The 20,105-nt window shown below is 43.5% G+C and overlaps 1 protein-coding gene across 6 annotated transcripts in view; it reads left to right on the top strand.

The window, feature by feature from the left end:
* Positions 1–1,901: 1,901 nt before the first annotated feature.
* The window catches only part of F11R (F11 receptor), a 31,208-nt gene continuing 13,004 nt past the window's right edge, over positions 1,902–20,105 (top strand). For 5 of the 6 annotated variants that reach the window (XR_005558702.1, XM_039359890.1, XM_039359889.1 and 2 more), the window contains exons 1-2: positions 1,903–2,015; positions 15,541–15,588. Coding sequence is in view for 5 of the 6 variants with exons in the window: in XM_039359890.1 (XP_039215824.1) it covers positions 1,967–2,015; positions 15,541–15,588 (97 nt within the window). In the remaining variant the exon portion in view is untranslated. Of the gene's footprint in view, positions 2,016–15,540; positions 15,589–20,105 lie in introns of all 6 variants that reach the window. The other variant, XM_039359888.1, reaches the window with a different exon arrangement.

The following is a 20,105-nucleotide window of genomic DNA, read 5'->3' as shown; positions in this document are numbered from 1 at the left end:
TCTGGGAGTTGAAGTCCACGAGTCATAAAAGAGCCAAGGTGGCCTACCCCTGGTCTAGTCTAGTGACAAGAAGGACCAGGGGCGACGTGATAGTATCTTCCAATATTTGAGGGGCTGCCCCAAAGAGGAGGGGGTCAACCTAGAATTCATGCTTCCCGTACTGAATTTGCCTTGTGATGCAAGTCAATGGTGAGTCAATGAAAGAAGGATTTCTTGTAATTATTAATTTAATATTGAGGAAAGAATCTCTCCAAAAATGTGCAGAAAAGAGCAACAAGGACGATTAGGGGGCTGGAGGCTAAAAGACACTAAGATTAGTTTCAGGAATTGGGTATATCTAGTTTAATGAAAAGAAGGACTGATGGTGCCATGATAGCAGTTTTCCAATATTTGAGAGGAGGGGGTCATCCTATTCTCCAAAGCCCCTGAAGGCAGGGCAAGAAGCAACGTATGGAAGCCAATCAAGAGAGAAGCAACCAGTAATTAAGGAGAAATTTCCTGACAGAACAATTAGCCAGTGGAACAACTGGCCTCCAGAAATGTAAGTGCTCCCTCACTGGATGTTTTTAAGAAGAGATTGGACAGCCATTTGACCAGGATGGTGTAGAGCAGGGGTGTCAAACTCACAATGTCACGTGACGTGTCGTGATGTATCGTGGCTTTTTTTCCATTGCCGGCAATGGGGTGGGCACAGTTTCAGCATGACATATCCAGCTCGCGGGCCGACAGTTTGACACCCCTGGTATAGAGTCTCCTGCTAGTTGAAGTCTACAAGTCTTAAAGTGGTCAAGTTTGAGAATCCCTGGTCTAGGACCTCTAATATCCACCCTGAACCTCCAAGATCCCTTTCAGCCCTATGAGTCTATGACAGTGGTTCTCAACCTGTGGGTCGGGACCCCATTTGGGGTCGAACGACCATTTCACGGGGGTCGCCAAACAAGGCTGTCCGCCATTTTTTCCCCCTTTTTCCTTAGCTGTGCTACTCCCTTTTATTCTATTGGCTTTTGAAAGCCAATAGAATAGACTGTCTTGAATAGAGTCTAATTCTATTGGCTTTCCAAAGCCAATAGGAATTGTCCAGGCTGTCTCTGCCCTGCTGAGCCCTCCAAAAGTCCCATTCTGCAAACGGTGCTGCACCAGTTGAGTAGTCCTCGACTTACGACCGGTTGAGTACTCGACTTACGACCGGTTGGGGGTCATGGTATTAAAAAGGTTGAGAACCACTGTGCTAGTTGAAGTCTACAAGTCTTAAAGTGGCCAAGTTTGAGAACCCCTGGTCTAAGGACCTCTAATATCCACCCTGAACCTCCAAGATCCCTTTCAGCCCTATGAGTCTCTGAGATAAATAGACAAATAGACAGACAGACAAGCCTTCCTCCTGGAGTTCTGGGTGCTCCAATCACTGGAGGTTTTTAAGAAAAGATTGGACAGTCATTTTTCCTGGATCCCATAAGGTCTCCTACCTTGAACGAGGGGGTCAGACTAGAAGACCTCCAAGGTCCCTTCCAACCCTGATAGTCGACGAGTCAACAATTGAAACCTAGAGGTTTTCAAGAAAAGGATTGAACGGGAATTTGAGCGGGACGGTCTCCTAGGACTCCTGCTTGAGCAGGGGGGGTTGGACTAGAAGACCTCCGGGAGCCCTTCCCGGCCCTACGAGTCTAGGTTTTCGAAGGAGAAAAAGAAGCCGCCATCCACCAATCGTTCCCGGGGAACTTTGGACCAAAATCCAACTAGGGTAGCGACGCTCAGCTGAGCCCGGCTCCTTTGCAGCTGCCTCCAGCCAGGGAGAGCCCCTCCAGCACGAGACACCCCCCCCCCTCGTCTGCCTCCCTCCCGCGGGGGCCTCACCTGGGCAGGGGGCGGTGACGGGCGGGCGGCTCAGCCAATGAGCGCCCCGCCTGCGCTCACCTGCGCACCTGGGCAGCGGAGCGAGCTGGCTACGGGCAACGCGAGAGAAGCGGCGATGGCGGCGCACGGCTGGCTCTGGGGGTGCCTCCTGTTCGCAGGTTGGGGTGAGTTGGGGCGATCTGGGCAGGGGGGGGGAGCACAGCCAACAAAGGCGCGAGTTCAAGCCCTGGGGCTGCGGGAATCCCCCCCCCACTTCGGGATCTCCCCGAGGGGGGGGAGGGAAACAATCCCACTAAAAATTGGGGCCACGGTGGAGAATTGGGGTGACTAAGCGCCCTGTAACACTCCCCCCCCTGCTCTTCTTAAAAACCTCCAGTTATCCATCAGAGTAGAGCTGGAAGGGACGTTGCAAATCTAGTCCAACTCCCTGCTCAGGCAAAAGACCCTCCACCCCTTGATTTGAACTCTTTTGGGGTGGGGGGCGACACCAGCTATTGTTTGACTGGGGGGGACTATTTTTCAAAGGATCAAGATTTCTCCCTCTTCCTCCCCCCCCCCCTTCCTGCTTGGCTACCGTTTTTAATGTTGTTTTCTGAAAGGAGAGGCTTGGAGCTAAGCCACGGCTTGTTTAACCAAAGATGAAGCAGCGAAGGCAGTTGCGTTCACACAATGCTGCAAACCCGTGTTTCTCAACCTTGTCCCTCTAAGATGGGTAGACTTCAATTCCCAGAACTGAATTCTAGAAGGTGAAGTCTACTCAATCTTCGAGTGGCCAAGACTGAGAAACGCTCCTTAAACTTTCAAGACTGAAATCAATTCCGCCTGGATTTATCATATTGTGTCCACTGGCCTTTGTTTTTCTTTAAAAGTACACAGAAAATAGACTGTGTCCAAATCATAGATCCCAATTCCCAGTCTAAACCAATCCAGGGTTCCTGCTACTAAGCTGGCCTCTGCCTAGAGGGGCCAACTTAGTTGGCAAACTTTAATGGCAGACTATTTGATTGCGTTAAAATCCTGCTCACCGGCCCGGCTCTCTGGCTTTGGATCTCTTTTGCTGGTTCTTGTTTGCAGGGGGGGTGGGGGGGTGGAGAATAAAGATTTTGAAAGAAGAGTGCCCAGTAGACATGTGGAGGAGGGAGGGGGAGTTTCAGGGCTGACTCCTGCGGGATGTTGTGGGTGGACAAAACAGGGTTTCGTTCCTGATAAATCCACCAACGAGCTGGGAATTAAAACACAAAAAGTTGCTGGGCACTTTTGAGTCACCTTTCTCTCTTGGAAAATAATTGTTGAAAGGGAGGGCGACAACAAGCCGGGTCATGTTTCTGTTGCTCTTTCAAGCCACACCCAGGTTTTTCTGGAAAGGTGAGCGGGCACACGGACACCCCCCCCCCTGCCGCCCTGCCTGGCCCAGATCTACTTATCGCTCCTGCTGTTGTTGGGGATGGGATGTCTTGGAAGTTTAGGGTCTGGGGGTTCCCAAAGGCTTTTTCAAAGGGGATTAGGACGGTTTCTGACCCGCAAAACCGCAGCAGAGAGTGGTTGGGTTCCCTTGAAACTTGTCTGGCTTAGTATCTCAAGAATATCCATGGGAAGTTACAAAGAAAGGAAGCTGAGGGTGGTCTTGATGCTCATCAGAAATGGAAAGAGACTGACAAAGAGGAGGAGAGAAAAAGAGAGAGAGAGTAAGAGAGAAAGAAAAAGAGATGGAGAAAAACAGGAAAAAGGCAGAAAGAAAGAGAAAGAAAGAAAGAAAGAGGCAAAGAAAAGAAAAAGAAAGACGGAGAAAGAGAAAGAGACTAAGAGAAAGAGAGAAGGAGAAAGAGACTAAGAGAAAGAAAAAAGACAGGGAGAAAGAAAAAGAGAAAAGGCAAAGAGAAAGAAAGAGGCAAAGAGAAATAGAAAAGAAAGATGGAGAAAGAAAAAGAAAGAGAGAAGGAGAGAGAAAGAAAAAGAAACACAAAGAGAGCAAAAAGAGACAAAGAGGAAGAGAAGGAAGACAGAGAAAAAAAGAAAGAGAGATCTCAAAACGGATGACAGAGAAATAATTTTGGATATCTTCCGTGGAAGCTTACAGTAATCTTTGCACAGCAGCTCCATTACTGTAATGACAATTTTAAAAAGCAAGAACAAAATACCAATGAAAAGCTTCCCAAACGGGTGTCTGTCGCCATAAGGCAAGAGAGCTGCAACCTAGAAAAGATTGGGGCAATTAGAGGCCGCTTACCTGGAGCCAGAAAGTGAGTGGAAATGTCTGATCTTTTAATAGGTAGAGAAAGGCTAGGGAAAATACAGGTAGCCCAAGGGTTGCGACCGCAATTGACCTCAACATTTATGTTGCTAAGTGAAATGTTTGTTAAGTTCATTTTGCCCCATTTTATGATTTTTCTTGCCACAGTTGTTAAGTGAATCATTGCATCTGTTCAGTTAGTAACAGGGTTGTTAAGTGAATCCGGCTTCCCCATTGACTTTGCTTTGTCAGAAGGTCACAAAAGGGGATCACGTGACCCCGGGACTCTGCAACCGTCATAAATGTGAGTCAGTTGCCAAGCGTCTGAATTTTGATCACAGGACCACGGGGATGCTGCAATGGTCATAAGTGTGAAAAACGGTCATCAGTGCTGTTGTGACTTTGAACGGTCACTAAATGTAATTCGAGGACTGTGTGTCCAACAAGACTCCAAAGACGTGAGGTAGGATCCCCCCATTTCGAAAGGCAGAAGAAGACGGGTCAGCATCTTCTCTATATATACCCTTCTTCCCAGAATATTCAGTAACTTGTGTAGCTATTCTGGTTAATCTAAATTTCCCAATTTTTGTGGGGTTGCATGAAAGATTTAAGCGATGTAGCATCTTTGATCCAGTTCTCTCATCCTAAATGATTTGCAAAGATTTGTGAGGGCAAAAGGAAAAAGTCATCAAAAGAAGCTAATTTTGGCAAGAAACTCTTCTTGATTGGCTCAATCCTGTTTCTGGCTTTTGGCCAATCAAGCCTGGAGTTTTGGTCAATGGAAACCCCTGGGGGGATGTTTGCATTACTGAGAAAGTGTGAGACAAACAAAGGGGGATGACTCACTTCAGGGAGAATCCAAATAGAAGATTTGGAATTTTATTTAGTTTCTTTTATGATTCATTTATTTTCACTTAAGGAGGGAGGGAGGAAAGGAAGGAAGGAAGGAAGGAAGGAAGGAAGGAAGGAAGGAAGGAAGGAAGGAAGGAAGGAAGGAAGGAAGGAAGGAAGGAAGGAAGTTGAGAGGGAGGAGAGAGAAGGAAGGAAGTTGAGAGAGAAGAAGGAAAAAGAGAGAGGGAAGGAAGAAGGAAAAGAAGGAAGGAGAAAGAGAAGGAAAAAGGAAGGCAAAGGAAAGAAAGAAATAGAAGAGACAAAAATAATTTTAATTAACTTCTGTGACAGTTTACATTCATCTTAGCACAGGAGCTATTCCTACTATATTTGCTGTTTGTTTGCCTGATGGTGTAGCTGTTGGTTTTTTTGAGTTTCGGTGGAAACAGGAGTCTGGCTTTTCTGTTGGGAGGAGACTGGCTTTTGCATCCATTTCATGAGAACGAGAGCAGAGATTGGTTTCTCCCCCACTAACAATATTAGCTGTCTTAACTTTTCTTTTTTGCTTTAATGTATTGATTTAGTTCGTGCTGAATCACAGAAAGATCAAAGGTGCCAGATCAGAGCAGGTTTGTAGAGAGACAGAATGAATTGGAAGAGAAGCCTCTTTGGGAACTGCCTATGTGAATCAATCAATCAGAACGGAATTGGAAGGGACCTTGGAGATCTTCTAGGGCAGACCTTTTGGGCACCAGGGACCGGTTCTGCGGAGAGGTTTTTCCGCAGCCTGGAGGATGCATGATTTTGTGTGCTGCACACATCCCATGGATGGGGCTTTGGTTGTTTGTGCGCCCTGGTTGCTGGCATGCCGTAACCCGGTACTGGTCCACGGACCAGGGGTTGGGGACCCCTGTTCTAGTCCAACCCTCTGCTCAAGCAGGATACCCTAGACCACAGGTCGGCAGCCTGCGGCTCCGGAGCCACATGTGGCTCTTTGAGCCTTCTCCTGCAGCTCCCAGCCTCCTCCGCCATTTGCAGAGAGAGAGACAAAGACAGACAGAGGCACTTGCACTTTCCCCCCTCTGTGTGTGCGTGTTCGTGTGTGTGTGTGTTTGTGTGCGTAAAAAAGAGAGTGGCCTCATGCTGTTCTCGGACAAGCTGACAAGCTTATTGGGCGGGGCTCCTGCTTTTGCTGCATCTCAGCAGAAAGCAGCACCTCTTTCTCTCTCTCTCTCCTTCCCTCCCTCCCTCCCTTTTTTCCTTCCTTCCTTTTATCCTCTGACAATTATACAGTCTGACGATAACCATCAACAGCTCTCCCAGGCAAGTTACAAAATGAAATAAGTACAACAAAATAGTAATAACATCTAGGTTAAACTGCAATATTTCATCATTTGTCTCTTTATAGCACAGGCTTTAAAATGGAATTTGTCCGTTTTAAATTAAAGCAACATTAGAGTCTGAACCGAGATATAAAATTTATTCCAGTATTTGAGGGGCTGCCTCAAATGTTAAATGTTAAATCTAGATTTAGATTTAAATCTAGCTTTATAGGACGCGATTCTCAGCTTAGGGAAGGTTTGGTTTAGCAAGAAAATAAAGGGAATTTACTTTATACGATCTCCTGTCTTGATCAGGGGGTTGAACTAGAAGACCTCCAGGGTTATTTCAAGCCCTGGGATTCTATGTTTCCCATGCACCTAGTCATATTCCTGGCATTGATAAAGTACCTAAAACCAGCAGAATAAGAAAAATAAATAAATTATAATGTCACTGCTGACAACTGATCCTCAATCTAGAAAACCAGAAACTCAATGACATTCAGAAGTTCTACTGTCTACAGGTGGTCCTTGTTTTACAACAGTTCATTTAGTGACTGTTCAAAGCTACAACCGTTGCAGCATCCCCACGGTCACGTGATCAGAATTCAGACGCTTGGCAACTGACATGTACTTATGACAGTTGCAGCGTCCCGGACTCACGTGCTCCCCTTTTGCGACCTTCTAATCAGAAAAGTCAACGGAGGAAGCTGGATTCACCTAGCAACCGTGTGAGTAACTGAATAACATCAGTGATTCACTTCACAACTATGGCAAGAAAGGTCGTAAAAGGGGGCAAAATTCACTTAACAACGGTCTCACTCCGCAGTGGAAATTTTGGGCTCAAAACAGTGTCGTACGTTGAGGACCTGAAGGCAGGACAAGAAGCAACGAATGGAAACTAATCAAAGAGAGAAACAAGCTAGAACTAAGGAGGAATTTCCTGACAGTTAGAACAATTAACCAGTGGAACAACCTGCCTCCAGAAGCGGTGAATGCTCCAACACTGGAGTTTTTTAAGAAGAGACTGGATAGCCATTTGTCCAAAATGGTGTAGGGTTTCCTGCCTGAGCAGGAGGTTGGACTAGAAGCCCTCCAAGGTCCCTTCCAACTTTAGTAGTAGTAGTAGTAGTAGTAGTAGTAGTAGTAGTAGTAGTAGTGGTGGTGGTGGTGGTGGTGATAGTAGTAATTTGAGGACTACCTGTGTTTCCCAAACTGCAGTTAAACCCATCCAAAGTGACAGCTTGTAGCCCAGAGTCCCTCCATGGAAAAATGAGGCAGCCCCCCCTTCGGGCTTGTTTTCAGCTGGTCTAGACTGCCCTCCAGTCGGGACCTTTCCTTGGCTTCTTACCTCCAGGAGAAAACCACCATTTCCTTTGCAATAGAGCAATGAACCCGTGGATTTTCGTTCCCCAAATTCTCAGCAACGCTGGTGCCAGTTGGGGCATTGTGGGAAATGAAATCTGCACATCTGGAGGACTTTCCGCCAGCGGTTCCTCCATTTCCCTTTTCCTTGTTGTACTCTGAGCATCCCAGCCTGCTGGGTTATTACCTTTCTTTTTTTTTTAATATATTGTATGCCTCGGTGTGTGTAATATTGCTTTTAAACAATGACAGAAAAGAGAGAAGCAGAAAGGAACAAAATGCGAAGGCGCCTACTGCATGTTGTTGAAAAATGCAAGAACGAGGGCTTAAAAAAAATAAGGGAGACGAATACAATAGAAAAAATAAAGTATAATATGTCATTGTGAAAGTAAACAGTTACTATTCTGTATATAACTAATGCAAACATTATGCAAGTGTGTGTATACACCCTTATACAATTTGTACTTTTTTAAACTATTAGATTTTCTACTTCTCATATTTCACAAGGCTTGCTCACATAAATTCTATATCTATTGATTCGTTAAGTTTATCTTTATTAATTTGTATGCAGTCCATTTCCCAATTTGACTTCCAACATTTTTCAGCGCCGTGCAGAATAAAATTACAGCCTCAGCTCAGCCAATCCTAGTCATTTCTATAACAACAAACTGTATTTAACTTACACCTTTATTTCCCCTTTTCCTGTGATCTTATTTTGATTTCTGTTTTACATTTTAATAATTTTAATAAAAGTCTTTTAAAAAAAACGATTGGAGCGACTAATCTACTTATAATTCCAATGGCGAGAATATTTGTAGCTCAAGATTGAGCCGTGGGGTCTTTTGGTGCTGTCTGAGCTCAGCTGTTTTCTTGCAGATGTTTTATGACCCAGCTAGAGAACATCATCAGTGCTAGAAGGGAGTGAGGTTTGCTCTTTGTTTATATACAGATGTTGGTGGGAGTGTTCTTGGTGATTCCTAGATTAGGCTGTTGTTCAGTGTTTGAATGCTTCTCAGAATTGATAGCTCCTTGATTGGAGTATTATTTATTACTTGATTGTTGGTTTTGTACACTGGTTCTCAACCTGTGGGTTGGGACCCCATTTGGGGTCGAACGACCATTTCACGGGGGTCGCCAAACAACGCAGTCCGCCATTTTTTCCCCCCTTTTCCTTAGCTGTGCTACTCCCTTTTATTCTATTGGCTTTTGAAAGCCAATAGAATAGACTCTCTTGAATAGAGTCTAGTTCTATTGGCTTTCAAAAGCCAATAGAAATTGTCCAGGCTGTCTCTGCCCTGCTGAGCCCGCCAAAAGTCCCATTCTGCAAACGGTGCTGCACCAGTTGAGTAGTCCTCGACTTACGACCGGTTGGGAATCATGGCATTAAAAAGGTTGAGAACCACTGGTTTAGTACTACAGGGCAAGCCGCTAGTATACAAAATGAGAGCAAACCCCACTGCCTCTGGCACTGATGATATTCCCTAGCTGGGTTGTGAAACCTTTGCAAAAAAACCCCACCAAACTCAGAGAACATCAAGTACCCCAGAGTTGTCATCATCCTCTTCCTCCCCCCCCCCAAAAAACCCCTTTCCCTTTTACATTGAGGATATTACCTAGTTAGTGAAAGTCTGCAAGAAAACCACCAAGCTCAGAGAGCAACAAGGACCCCAGAGCTGTCATCCTCCTCCTCTCCCTCCTCCTTCTCTTCCTCCTCTCTACCAATCCTCCTCCCTTCTAGCACATTCTCCTCCTCCTCCTCTCCCTCCAAACCCCTATCCTTTCTAGTACTGATGATGTTTCCTAGTTGGGTCACGAAATGTCTGCAAGAAAACTGCCAAGCACCGAGGACCCTGCTCACAGCAGGCAAGCATAACCAGGCCTTCCCTCCAGGTGTCATCCAGGTGCCAATGTGAGGAAGTGTGGTTCCTGAGATCTTTTGTTTTGCGAGTGTGTGTGAGTGGCATTAAAGGCAAGCTGCCATGACCTCTCTGCTCCTCGTTTTGTGTCTTTGGAAGAAATGTGAAAAACCCTTTTGTTACCTTGGCAAAACGGGACCAAAATCGTCCTGATGAATGGAAATAAACATGAAACCTTGGTGAATTTGGCAGCACAGATTGTTCCTCCACTTACTTTCATTTAGTGACAACCCAATGTCAGTTGTCCCTTTCATTTAGCGACAACCCTTGGCAACCCAATCCTTTGCCCCCATCCTAGTCTGGAGATTAGAGGCCAAATGACCCTTCGTCTATGTGAATTATCTCTTTGTTTGCTCCATTCTGTTTTCCTTTGAAGAAATCCTCTTTCTGTTTGCATTCAAGGCCACTTGGGCCATTTCCAAAGATTTCCTGTCAGGTCCCTTTGCACCAAATGACTCCGGAAAGTTTGGAGGTTTTTTTTTTTTCCCCACTTTGTGTTTCTTTGTCCATTCCCAAAACATGAGACATTTTTGCACTTGCTGTGCAGGAAGTAACACTTAATATTTCTTCAACTTCCCTGTTTAACCTGCAGCTTTCAGGTTTTGTGCTATCTGCCCAAAACCAAAGGTGTTTTTTTCCCCCAAACAGGGCGTGTTTTTTTTTTTAGCAAAATTTATTGAGAAGGAAGAGGTGAGAATGAAAAATGATAGCAACTGAACAATTTCTCATCTATGGCCAAAGTAACCAATGTGTATCATTTCCCCTTTTTTATATCTTTTCTTTGAATTAGTGGATCTTTCCCTGATAATGAGCTGGTGAAGGGTTGTTTATAAAACCATTTCCTGAATCCTTTTCAGTTTGAGAATCAACCATTAAACCAACCCTGGGATTTCCTAGTGGTCTCCTTTCCTAGAACCACCAATTTTACCTGCTTTTCTTTAGATCAGCCAAAATCAGCTAGGGGCTACAATCTACCATAGAGGACTTAATATGAGGGTTAGTAATAACCCAGCAGCTAAAAGTTGTTTCTGAATCAAATATTATATTTACCAGGTCATACTTGGTAAGTTTTTTCCATTTCTTTTAGCATGATCAGCTACGTGATCCTAAACTTATCCTGCTTTAGAGGGTCCCAGCATCCTATCTGCTGGCAGAGAATTCCCCAGAAGTGGCTACAGCTGAAATTTTCCAATAGTTTTATACATTTCTGATTTAGTATCTTTATTAATATAGGCAGCGTGGAGAATAAACCAAGCTTTATAAAACATGGTTTTATGTGCAAGCTTAGCTAGCTATGCTTTGTTCAACGATCTTCCAAAATGTGGCTTAGTATGATTTATGAACGGAATATTTTTTTAAAGAAATATCTGTTGCATTTTCAGTTTGGCACTCTGCTTAAAAGGTCTGTTGCAATTCAATTTATAATTTTTTCATGGACTCAGAAAAATTTATCTGCACAAACCGTGGGTGATGTCTGTGCCCTGTGGAATCTGAAGGGCAAACTTTGTGCAAACTCTGGTTGCGGAAGGCCCCTCTGGTTAATAAATAGCCTTTCCCACCTCTGCCTCCATGGCCCCTGGATTCAAAGGTAGAAAAGTTCTCTCTCTCTTTCTCTCTCTCTCTCTCCCTCTCTCTCCTTCCCTCCCTCCCTTTTTTCTTTCCTTCCTTTTTTCCTCTGACAATTATACAGTCTGACGATAACCATCAACAGTTCTCCCAGGCAAGTTATAAAATGAAATAAGTACAACAAAATAGTAATAACATCTAGGTTAAACTGCAATATTTCATCATTTGTCTCTTTATAGCACAGGCTTTAAAATGGAATTTGTCCGTTTTAAATTAAAGCAACATTAGAGTCTGAACCGAGATTTATTATTTAACCGAATAAAATTTATTCCAGTATTTGAGGGGCCGCGACAAAGAAGAGGGGGTCACATTATTCACCAAAGCACCCGAAGGCAGGACGAGAAGCAACAGATGGAAACTAATCAAGGAGAGAAGCAACCTAGAATTAAGGAGAAACTTCCTGACAGAACAATTAACAATTAACCAGTGGAACAGAAGTTGCCTCCAGAAATCGTGGGCGCTCCATCGCTGGAGGTTTTTAAGAAGAGACTGGACAGTCATTTGTCTGAGATGGTATAGGTTCTCCTGCTTGAGCGGGGGGCTGGACTAGAAGACCTCCAAAGTCCCTTCCGTAGTGCCGGATTATAAGGAAGTTTATATAATGTAAATTTACAGAGCGGCAACTCCCTTTCCTGGTTTAAGGTCATGAATAATTTCTATCCTTCAGGAATGTAGTTATCTCTGATTACTGGCTGGGCGGCAAGTGGTTGTGTTCCGCTTGTAGACTTCCAGAAGACGCTGGTTGGTCCTTGGAAAACCAGGATGCCTCCGTAAAACAAACTTGGTTTCTGTCATCCTTTCCATGGCATGATCTCTTAGGATGGACCAGATTCCCTGAAGTATTGCGAAACTGCCTGAACGTGTGAGATTTCGATGCTCACACCCTACTTGACTGGAAATCTCACCAAACCTCTGAGCCTTATGAAACATTTGACATTTAACCCATGAATGGGGTTGTGTCCCATCCGGAGGGCTGTGCTTTGGAGCAGAGAAGGTCTTCAGTTTATGAGATTGTATTTCCTCTATGATGTCAGGATTGAACAGGCAAAGCAGAACGCAGAAGGACCTTCTTATACACTTCTTTTAAATGTAATATTTCACCAATAGACAAGGTTTGGGGTTTCAGCCCTGCAAAAGTGGTTCTCAAAGTTGACAAGTTTAAGACATGTCGACTTCCACTCCCAGAATATTCCAGCCAGCATGGCTGCTGTGGAATTCTGGGAGTTGTAGTCTACCTGCCTTCAAGGATTCTGGCTGGGGAATTCTGGGAGTTGAAGTCCATCCCTCTTAAAACATGCTAACTGGGAAATTCTGGGAGTTGAAATCCACCCGTCTTGAAGCATTCTGGCTGGGGAATTCTGGGAGTCAAAGTCCATTTACCTTAAAACATGTTACTGGGGAATTCTGGGAGTTGAAGTCCACCCATTTTGAAGCATTCTGGCTGGGGAATTCTGGGTGTGGAAGTCCACCCATCTTAAACCTTATAGTATTAACCTTGTGCACTCTAAAGCTTCCTCCTTCCATTATGTATGCAAGATGGACAGTAATTAATATTTGTATGTTACTTATATGTAAGGGTGTGGATCTATATATATGTTGTATATGGTATGTTTAAATGTGTGTTATGTATGTGTACACTTTGAGAGCAAGCAACTAAATTTCATTTTTAATGTGTGCCATTGTGCCCACAGTAAAAAATAACAATAAAGATTATCTATCTATCTATCTATCTATCTATCTATCTATCTATCTATCTATCTATCTATCTATCTATCTCATACATCCATCTGTTCATTCATCTATCTATCTATCTATCTATCTATCTATCATCTATCTCTCTTTCTATCTATCTATCATCTATCTACCTATTTCATCCATCCATCTGTCCATTCATCTATCTATCATCTATCTATCTATCTATCTATCTATCTATCTATCTATCTATCTATCTATCTATCTATCTATCTATCTATCTATCTACCTATTTCTCCCATCCATCCATCTGTCCATCCATCTATCTATCTATCTATCTATCTATCTATCTATCTATCTATCTATCTATCTATCATCTATCTACCTATTTCTCCCATCCATCCATCCGTCCATTCATCCATCTATCCATCCATTTATCTATCTATCTATCTATCTATCTATCTATCTATCTATCTATCTATCTATCTATCTATCTATCTATCATCTACCTATCTCTCCCATCCATCCATCTGTCCATTCATCCATCTATTTATCTGTCTATCTATCTATCTATCTATCTATCTATCTATCTATCTATCTATCTATCATCTATCTACCTATTTCTCCCATCCATCCATCTGTCCATTCATCCATCCATCCATCTATCTATCTATCTATCTATCTATCTATCTATCTATCTATCTATCTATCTATCTATCTATCTATCTGTTGGTTGGGAATGCTATCAGTTTGATGCAGTGCCAAATCAGGCAAAAGGTGCCTTAATTGCCAATTGATCGGTAGCCACCAAGGACCAAATCAGCTGCGGAGGAGGCTCACCAGGCTGCACCTCTGCCGGTGGTGTCATGTCTTTGAGATGAAAAGAAGTTTCAAAATCCAGTTTCATTTGCAGATCAAATGCAGAGGAATCACAGGCAGCCAGCCCGCCCGCCCACCCGCCTGCTTTGCTGCCTCTTGGGCTACTCAGCTGACTTTCTCCCAAGACAGCTGAACTGAGTCATTTGTTCGTGGGAGCGGAAAATAAGCAGAGCTGAAACTAGGAGGACAAGAAACTCGACAAGTCAGGTGGATTACCACACCTTCCACCCTCTGCTACCTGGAGGAGGAGTTTAATTAGTTCAGGAATAACAACACAGGTGCATTTGCAGGTCAGGCCACCCAACCTGGACTCATTTCTCCACTTGCAAACTCGAGAGAGGATTTTCAGAATTTTTGCCGTGCAATTCTTACAGTTTTGCTTAGATCAGTGGTTCTTAACCTGGGCGATATTGCCCCCCAGGGGGCGATTTTGTTTTCAGGGGGGTGGTGGAACAAAAAGGGGTGATGCGGGGGCAAAGGAACAAAAGGGGCGATATGGGGGCGATGGAGCGAGAAGTTTTGGGGACACTTTTGAGACTTTTTCATACAGTGAATCGCTGCATATCTGTCGTACAAAACATCAGATCGCTCGCTATTAGTGGACTGAATTGTATTTTCAAATGTTCCTCCAGCTAGCTTCAGTACAGAACGCCGTACATATGTGAATACGCATCAAGTAGTCTTCAACTTATGACCACAAATGAGCCCAAAATTTCCATTGCTAAGCGAGACGGTTGTTAAGTGAATTTTGCCCCATTTTATGACCTTGTTAAGGGAATCACTGCCATTGTTAGAAACACAGTGGCAAAGTGAATCTGGCTTCTCCGTTGACTTTGCTTGTCAGAAACTCACAAAAAGGGATCACGTGACCCAGGGACGCTGCAACTGTCCTAAGTACATGCCAGTTGCCAAACGTCTGAATTCTGATCATGTGACCACGGGGATGCTGCAATGGTCGTAACTGTGAAAAATGGTTACTTTTTTCAGCGCCACTGTAAGTTTGTATGGTCATTAAATGAATTTTTGTAAGTCAAGGACTACCTGTACAGTAGATATTTCGGGAAATACTCATCAAAGTGAATTTTAGTGCAGCTTCGTTATTTTAAATATATATAAATTAATCGCGATTTATTGTTTCCATTTCCCGCTCTTACCAAACTGCTCTTTGGTTGTGTGTGTGTGTTCCAGATAGTGAGTTTTGAATTCAGGGCAATCTAAAGCTAGCAAACAAGCACCAACATCAGGCCATAACATGGTTCACATGGTTGACACTTATCTTTCGTGAAGCCAGCCATGGTAGCTTGTAAACCATGATTTATAGTTTGGCTCAATATACCCAGGGTGGTTTCCTGGATGTCTCTGGAATGTCCTTTGAGTTGCAAGTCAGATATTCATGACTCTTGTTAATGAGCTTCACTGCTTCGGTTGAAACTCCATGACTTTGCACAAACCCTAGTTTCCTGTTTATGCTGCATGTGGTTTTAAACGCTGAATCACAGTTTTTGCGGAAAGGTCTTGCCGGTGCTGACCTCTCTTTGCCTCCAGGGCAAGCCCAGCCTCATTGGATCAGAAGTGGACAATGGGCAAAATTGAGTGGCAGCATTTCGGCTTGTAACTTCTGCGGAGGGGGTCTTTCCAGAGCAGAGTCTGGAAAAACAACTGTGTTTTTGGAGGTTGTGTAAGAAGCTGTACCCCTATTTTGAGCCGCAAGAAGCTTCAGCAGCCGTAGGAAAAGGCTTGTGGGATATTCAAGGATACACCATGGCGGCTTGCCAAGCCCTGCTCCAAATCTTAAAGAGAAATTTCTTGATTTTTTGCCTTCTCCCTTTAGGGTTTCTGGTTCTGGGTCAAGAGAAAATCGAAGTCCTGGAGAATAAAGGTAAGTTTCGAACCTGTGCCCGCATTCCCTTTCTATTATTAAATAAAATGAAATAAAATGTTGTGATAAAAATATGTAATAATTTATATATTATTTAATTGAATTTACATAATAATTTATATACCGTATTTTCCGGCGTATAAGATGACTTTCTAAAGCACGGGTTCGTCTTATACGCTGAGTCGTCTTATATGCTGGAAATTACAGTAGTTTCCGGCGGATAAGACGACTTTCTAGGCATGGAAATTGCGCCGAAGTCGGGGGTAGTCTTATACACCGGGTCGCCTTACACGCCGAAAAGTACGGTATTGATTATCAAATAAATTAATTGAAATATTAATTATAAATTAATTGGAATAATTAAATCATTTGTATAATTTAGTTTATAACTTATATAAAATAAATTTATATAATTAGGAGGATTATATTACGGAGACAAATTCCTTGTGTGTTCAATCACACTTGGCCAATAAAGAATATTCTATTCCATATTCTTTTCTAGTATTTTATTCTGGAGTATAAGGTGTGATTTCCCCCCCCCCCCCGAACTTTTAATTCTAAAATGTGATCCCTGCACTTTTGTTTAGAGGTATATAAGGGGACGGAATAAAAATGTGCCTCTATCTATTGGGACCAGAATTTCTGTGGCTAAGCAAGATGGTTATTAAGGGGCCTGATTTTATTTATTTATTTATTTTATTTATTTATGAGACTTATATACCGCTTTAAGTGCAAGCACTCTCTAAGCGGTGTACACCAGTAAGCAACGTATATATATATTTACATTGCCCCCAACAATCTGGGTCCTCATTTGACCTACCCCGGAAGGATGGAAGGCTGAGTCAACCTTGAGCCGGTGAGATTTGAACCGCTGACCTGCTGAACACAGTCAGCTAAAGTGGCCTGCAGTACTGCACTCTAACTGCTGCGCCACCTCGGCTTTTATGAGCTTTTTGCAACAGTTGTTGGTGAATCACTGCAGTTGTTAAGTGAATCACACAATTGTTAAGCAAATTTGGCTTTCCCCATTGACTTTGCTTGTTGGAAACCAGTTGGCAAGATTAGAAATGGTGATCAGGTGATCCTGGGACCTTGCAACCATCATAAATATATGCTGGTTGTTGTAAGTCACTTTCTTCAATGATGTAACTTTGAACAGTCACTAAAGTTTGAAAGTTAATAAAAAACTTAATTCTAACTTTTTGTTCAGTCTGGCATAGACCTTCAGTCTACTCTTTCTCCTTGGAGTTGGACTACAGCAGTGGTTCTCAACCTTTCTAATGCCGCGACCCCATAATACAGTTCCCCATGTTGTGGTGACCCCCAACCACTTATACATCACCGGGTGCCAGGGGCGTGGCCAAAGAAAAGGGGAAAAAATGGCGGACAGCCTTGTTTGGCGACCCCCGTGAAATGGTCGTTTGACCCCAAATGGGGTCCCGACCCACAGGTTGAGAACCACTGGACTACAGTAACACTCATATTTAATAGGCATAAGCAAAGGAAATCAGTGGCTTTTTTCAAAAACTTGAAAACTCATCACACAGAACAAAGTCCAACCAGTGAATTTTTTCACTGCAAAATGGAAAAACAGACACAAGTGAGGCTCTCCATGGGTAACATTTGTGACTTCCTTGGCCTCAAATTTGCCAAATTATTTTGTGATTCCTTTTTTAGAAATGCACAGGCACACTTAAAGAGGGATAGACAACTTACTTTTAGAACAAATGGTTGTTGTTGTTGTTTAACAAATAACCATCAGTGAGTGTTTCAGAACATTTGTTCAAAAAGAATTCAGCCTCCTCTACATCCAGTCATTCAGATGCAGGCAGTCCTCGACTTACGACTGCAATTGAGCCCAAAATTTCTCTTGCTAAGAGAGACATTTGTTAAGCGAGTTTTGCCCCAGTTTACAACCGTGCACGGTTATGCAATGAGTCACTGCACTTGTTGTTAGGAATATGGCTGTTAAGCTTTGCTTGTCAGAAGGTCGCAAAAGGGGATCGTGTGACTTTGGGACACTGCGACCGTCGTAAGTATGAGTCAGTTGCTAAGGATTTGAATTTTGAGCACGTAATCATGGGGATGCTTCAAAGGTCGTCAGTGTGAAAAGACATCCATAAGTCACTTTTTTCAGTGCTGTTGTTAAGTTTGAACGGTCACTAAATAAACTGTTGTAAATCGAGGGCTACCTGTAGTCCTCAGCTTACAATCACAGTTAGGACCAGAAAATTGATCATTAAGGACAGAGAGCGTTAAGTAAGACATCCCATGGTTGCAATTGGCAACCTTCCTGCCAGCTTCTCCCTTTGACTTTGGTTGTCAGAAACCAGCTGCCCAGGTCACAAATGGTGACCACATGATCTCAGGGCGCTGCAACCATCACAAACGGTTGCCAAAGGCCTGAATCACAGTCACAGGAGTGCAGGGATGCTGCAATGGTCATAAGTAAGGAGGGGTCCTGGGTGCTCTCTGAACTTCGTTGTTTTCTTGCCGACATTTCATTACCCAACTAGGGAACAAGTTATGTAATGATGTCACCTAGCTGGAGCATGAAACATCGCAAGTAAACAGCCCAGCTCAGAGAGCAGCAAGGACCCCACAGTCATTCTCCTCCCCCCCCCTCCTCCTCCTCCCTTCTAGCACTGATGGTGTTCCCTAGTTTTCCTGCTCCAACCATGGGGTGGGTTGAAAGATTTAGCAGTTTTCCTTGCTTCACTCAACCCTGGCTAACTTAACAGTGGTTCCTGGTTTTGTACGACACGCTAAATTGCAAGCAATCCTCGTTTAACAACCAGTTGCTTAACGGCCATTTGAAGTTACGGTGGACCCCACAAAACTATACTTATGACCCGGTTCTGTAGTTCTGACGGCTGCATATGGACCTTTGTGGTCACATGACTGCATTCGGAGTGCTGAGATCACCTTTGCAGCCAGTTACAGTATTCTGTTGTCATATGATTGAGATTTTTGATGGTTTTTCCTGGTTTCCAGCAAAAAAATGCCCGTAAGAATACATTGATTCGCTTAACGACCATCCCATTCACTTTAACAACTGCTGCAAAAAAAAGCTATAACTTTTGAGTTTGCTTCTACTTACGACTGTCATGACTTAAAGTGCAAATTCCAGGCTCCGTTATATTCCTAAGTCAACGCTGTAAACATTGGATGTTCCCGCTCTGACAACTGATGAAAAGCTTAGCCATTTTCTCTTTTTGCTTTTAACATGCTTTTCCTTCTATTTAGAGATCAGGTGCAGAAGGGGGTGAATGCTTGAACTCAGCTAGCCATAATCATAAACGCTGCTTTGTGGGAACCCAAGGACGAATTGATAACATTTTGGGGGGCTGGAGAAGGAGCCCGTGTTTCAGGCTAATTGGAGAATGTGATTTATGACTGCTTGTTGGGGTGGGAGTTGCAATTTGTTACTTTGTATCTAGGGCAAGGGAATTTAGTTTTGGGGTTCAGCTACGTAGTGCCGATACTTTGTTTCCTGAATAAAATGTTCTTTAAGAAAGAATTCTTGCCTTGAAGTTCTTTTGATGGGTTTCATCTATCACAGTGGTTCTCAACCTGTGGGTCGGGACCCCATTTGGGGTCCAACGACCATTTCACGGGGGTCGCCAAACAACGCAGTCCACCATTTTTTCCCCCCCTTTTCCTTAGCTGTGCTACTCCCTTTATTCTATTGGCTTTTGAAAGCCAATAGAATAGACTCTCTTGAATAGAGTCTAATTCTATTGGCTTTCCAAAGCCAATAGGAATTGTCCAGGCTGTCTCTGCCCTGCTGAGCCCACCAAAAGTCCCATTCTGCAAACGGTGCTGCACTAGTGGAGTAGTCCTCGACTTACGACCAGTTGAGTAGTCCTCGACTTACGACCGGTTGGGGGTCGCCACTGATCTATCAGAACCAAGACATTACCTGTATAAGCCTTGCCAGGCTAAATTGTTCTGAACAAGTTTGTATTGGTAGAGCCAGAGTTGCTTGTTGCAGCCCAATTAACAACACATTTACACATGCAAGCAGTCCTTGACTCACGAGTCAATTATTTATTTATTATTCATTTAGTGACCGTTCCAAGTTACAGCATCACTGAAAAAGCGACTCATAACCATTTTTCATACCATTGCAGCATCCCCATGGTCACAGGATCAAAATTTAGACACTTGGCAACTGGCAGGTATTGATGATGGTTGCAGTGTCCTGGGGTCAGTTGTTAAGGCAGTCTTGCCCCATTTCACGACCTTTCTTGCCACAGTTGTTAAGTGAATCGCTGCAGCTGTTAAGTTAGTAACCCGGTTGTTAAGTGAATCTGCCTTCCCCATTGATTTTGCTTGTCAGAAGGTTGCAGAAGGGGATCACGTGACCCCAGGACACTGACCATCATAAGTACATGCCAGTGGCCAAACATCTGAATTTTGATCTGTGGGGACCATGGGGAAAATCATAATAAGTCACTTTTTTAAGTGCTCTTGTAACTTTGAATGGTGACTAAACAAACTGTTGTAAGTCTGTA

Source organism: Crotalus tigris, unplaced genomic scaffold (assembly GCF_016545835.1).
Source record: "Crotalus tigris isolate CLP2741 ecotype Arizona unplaced genomic scaffold, ASM1654583v1 scf7180000019143.106728444:792265, whole genome shotgun sequence".
Lineage (NCBI taxonomy): Eukaryota > Metazoa > Chordata > Lepidosauria > Squamata > Viperidae > Crotalus > Crotalus tigris.
The sequence above is the reverse complement of the archived record's forward strand: the minus strand, read 5'-3'. Positions and strand labels throughout refer to the sequence as shown.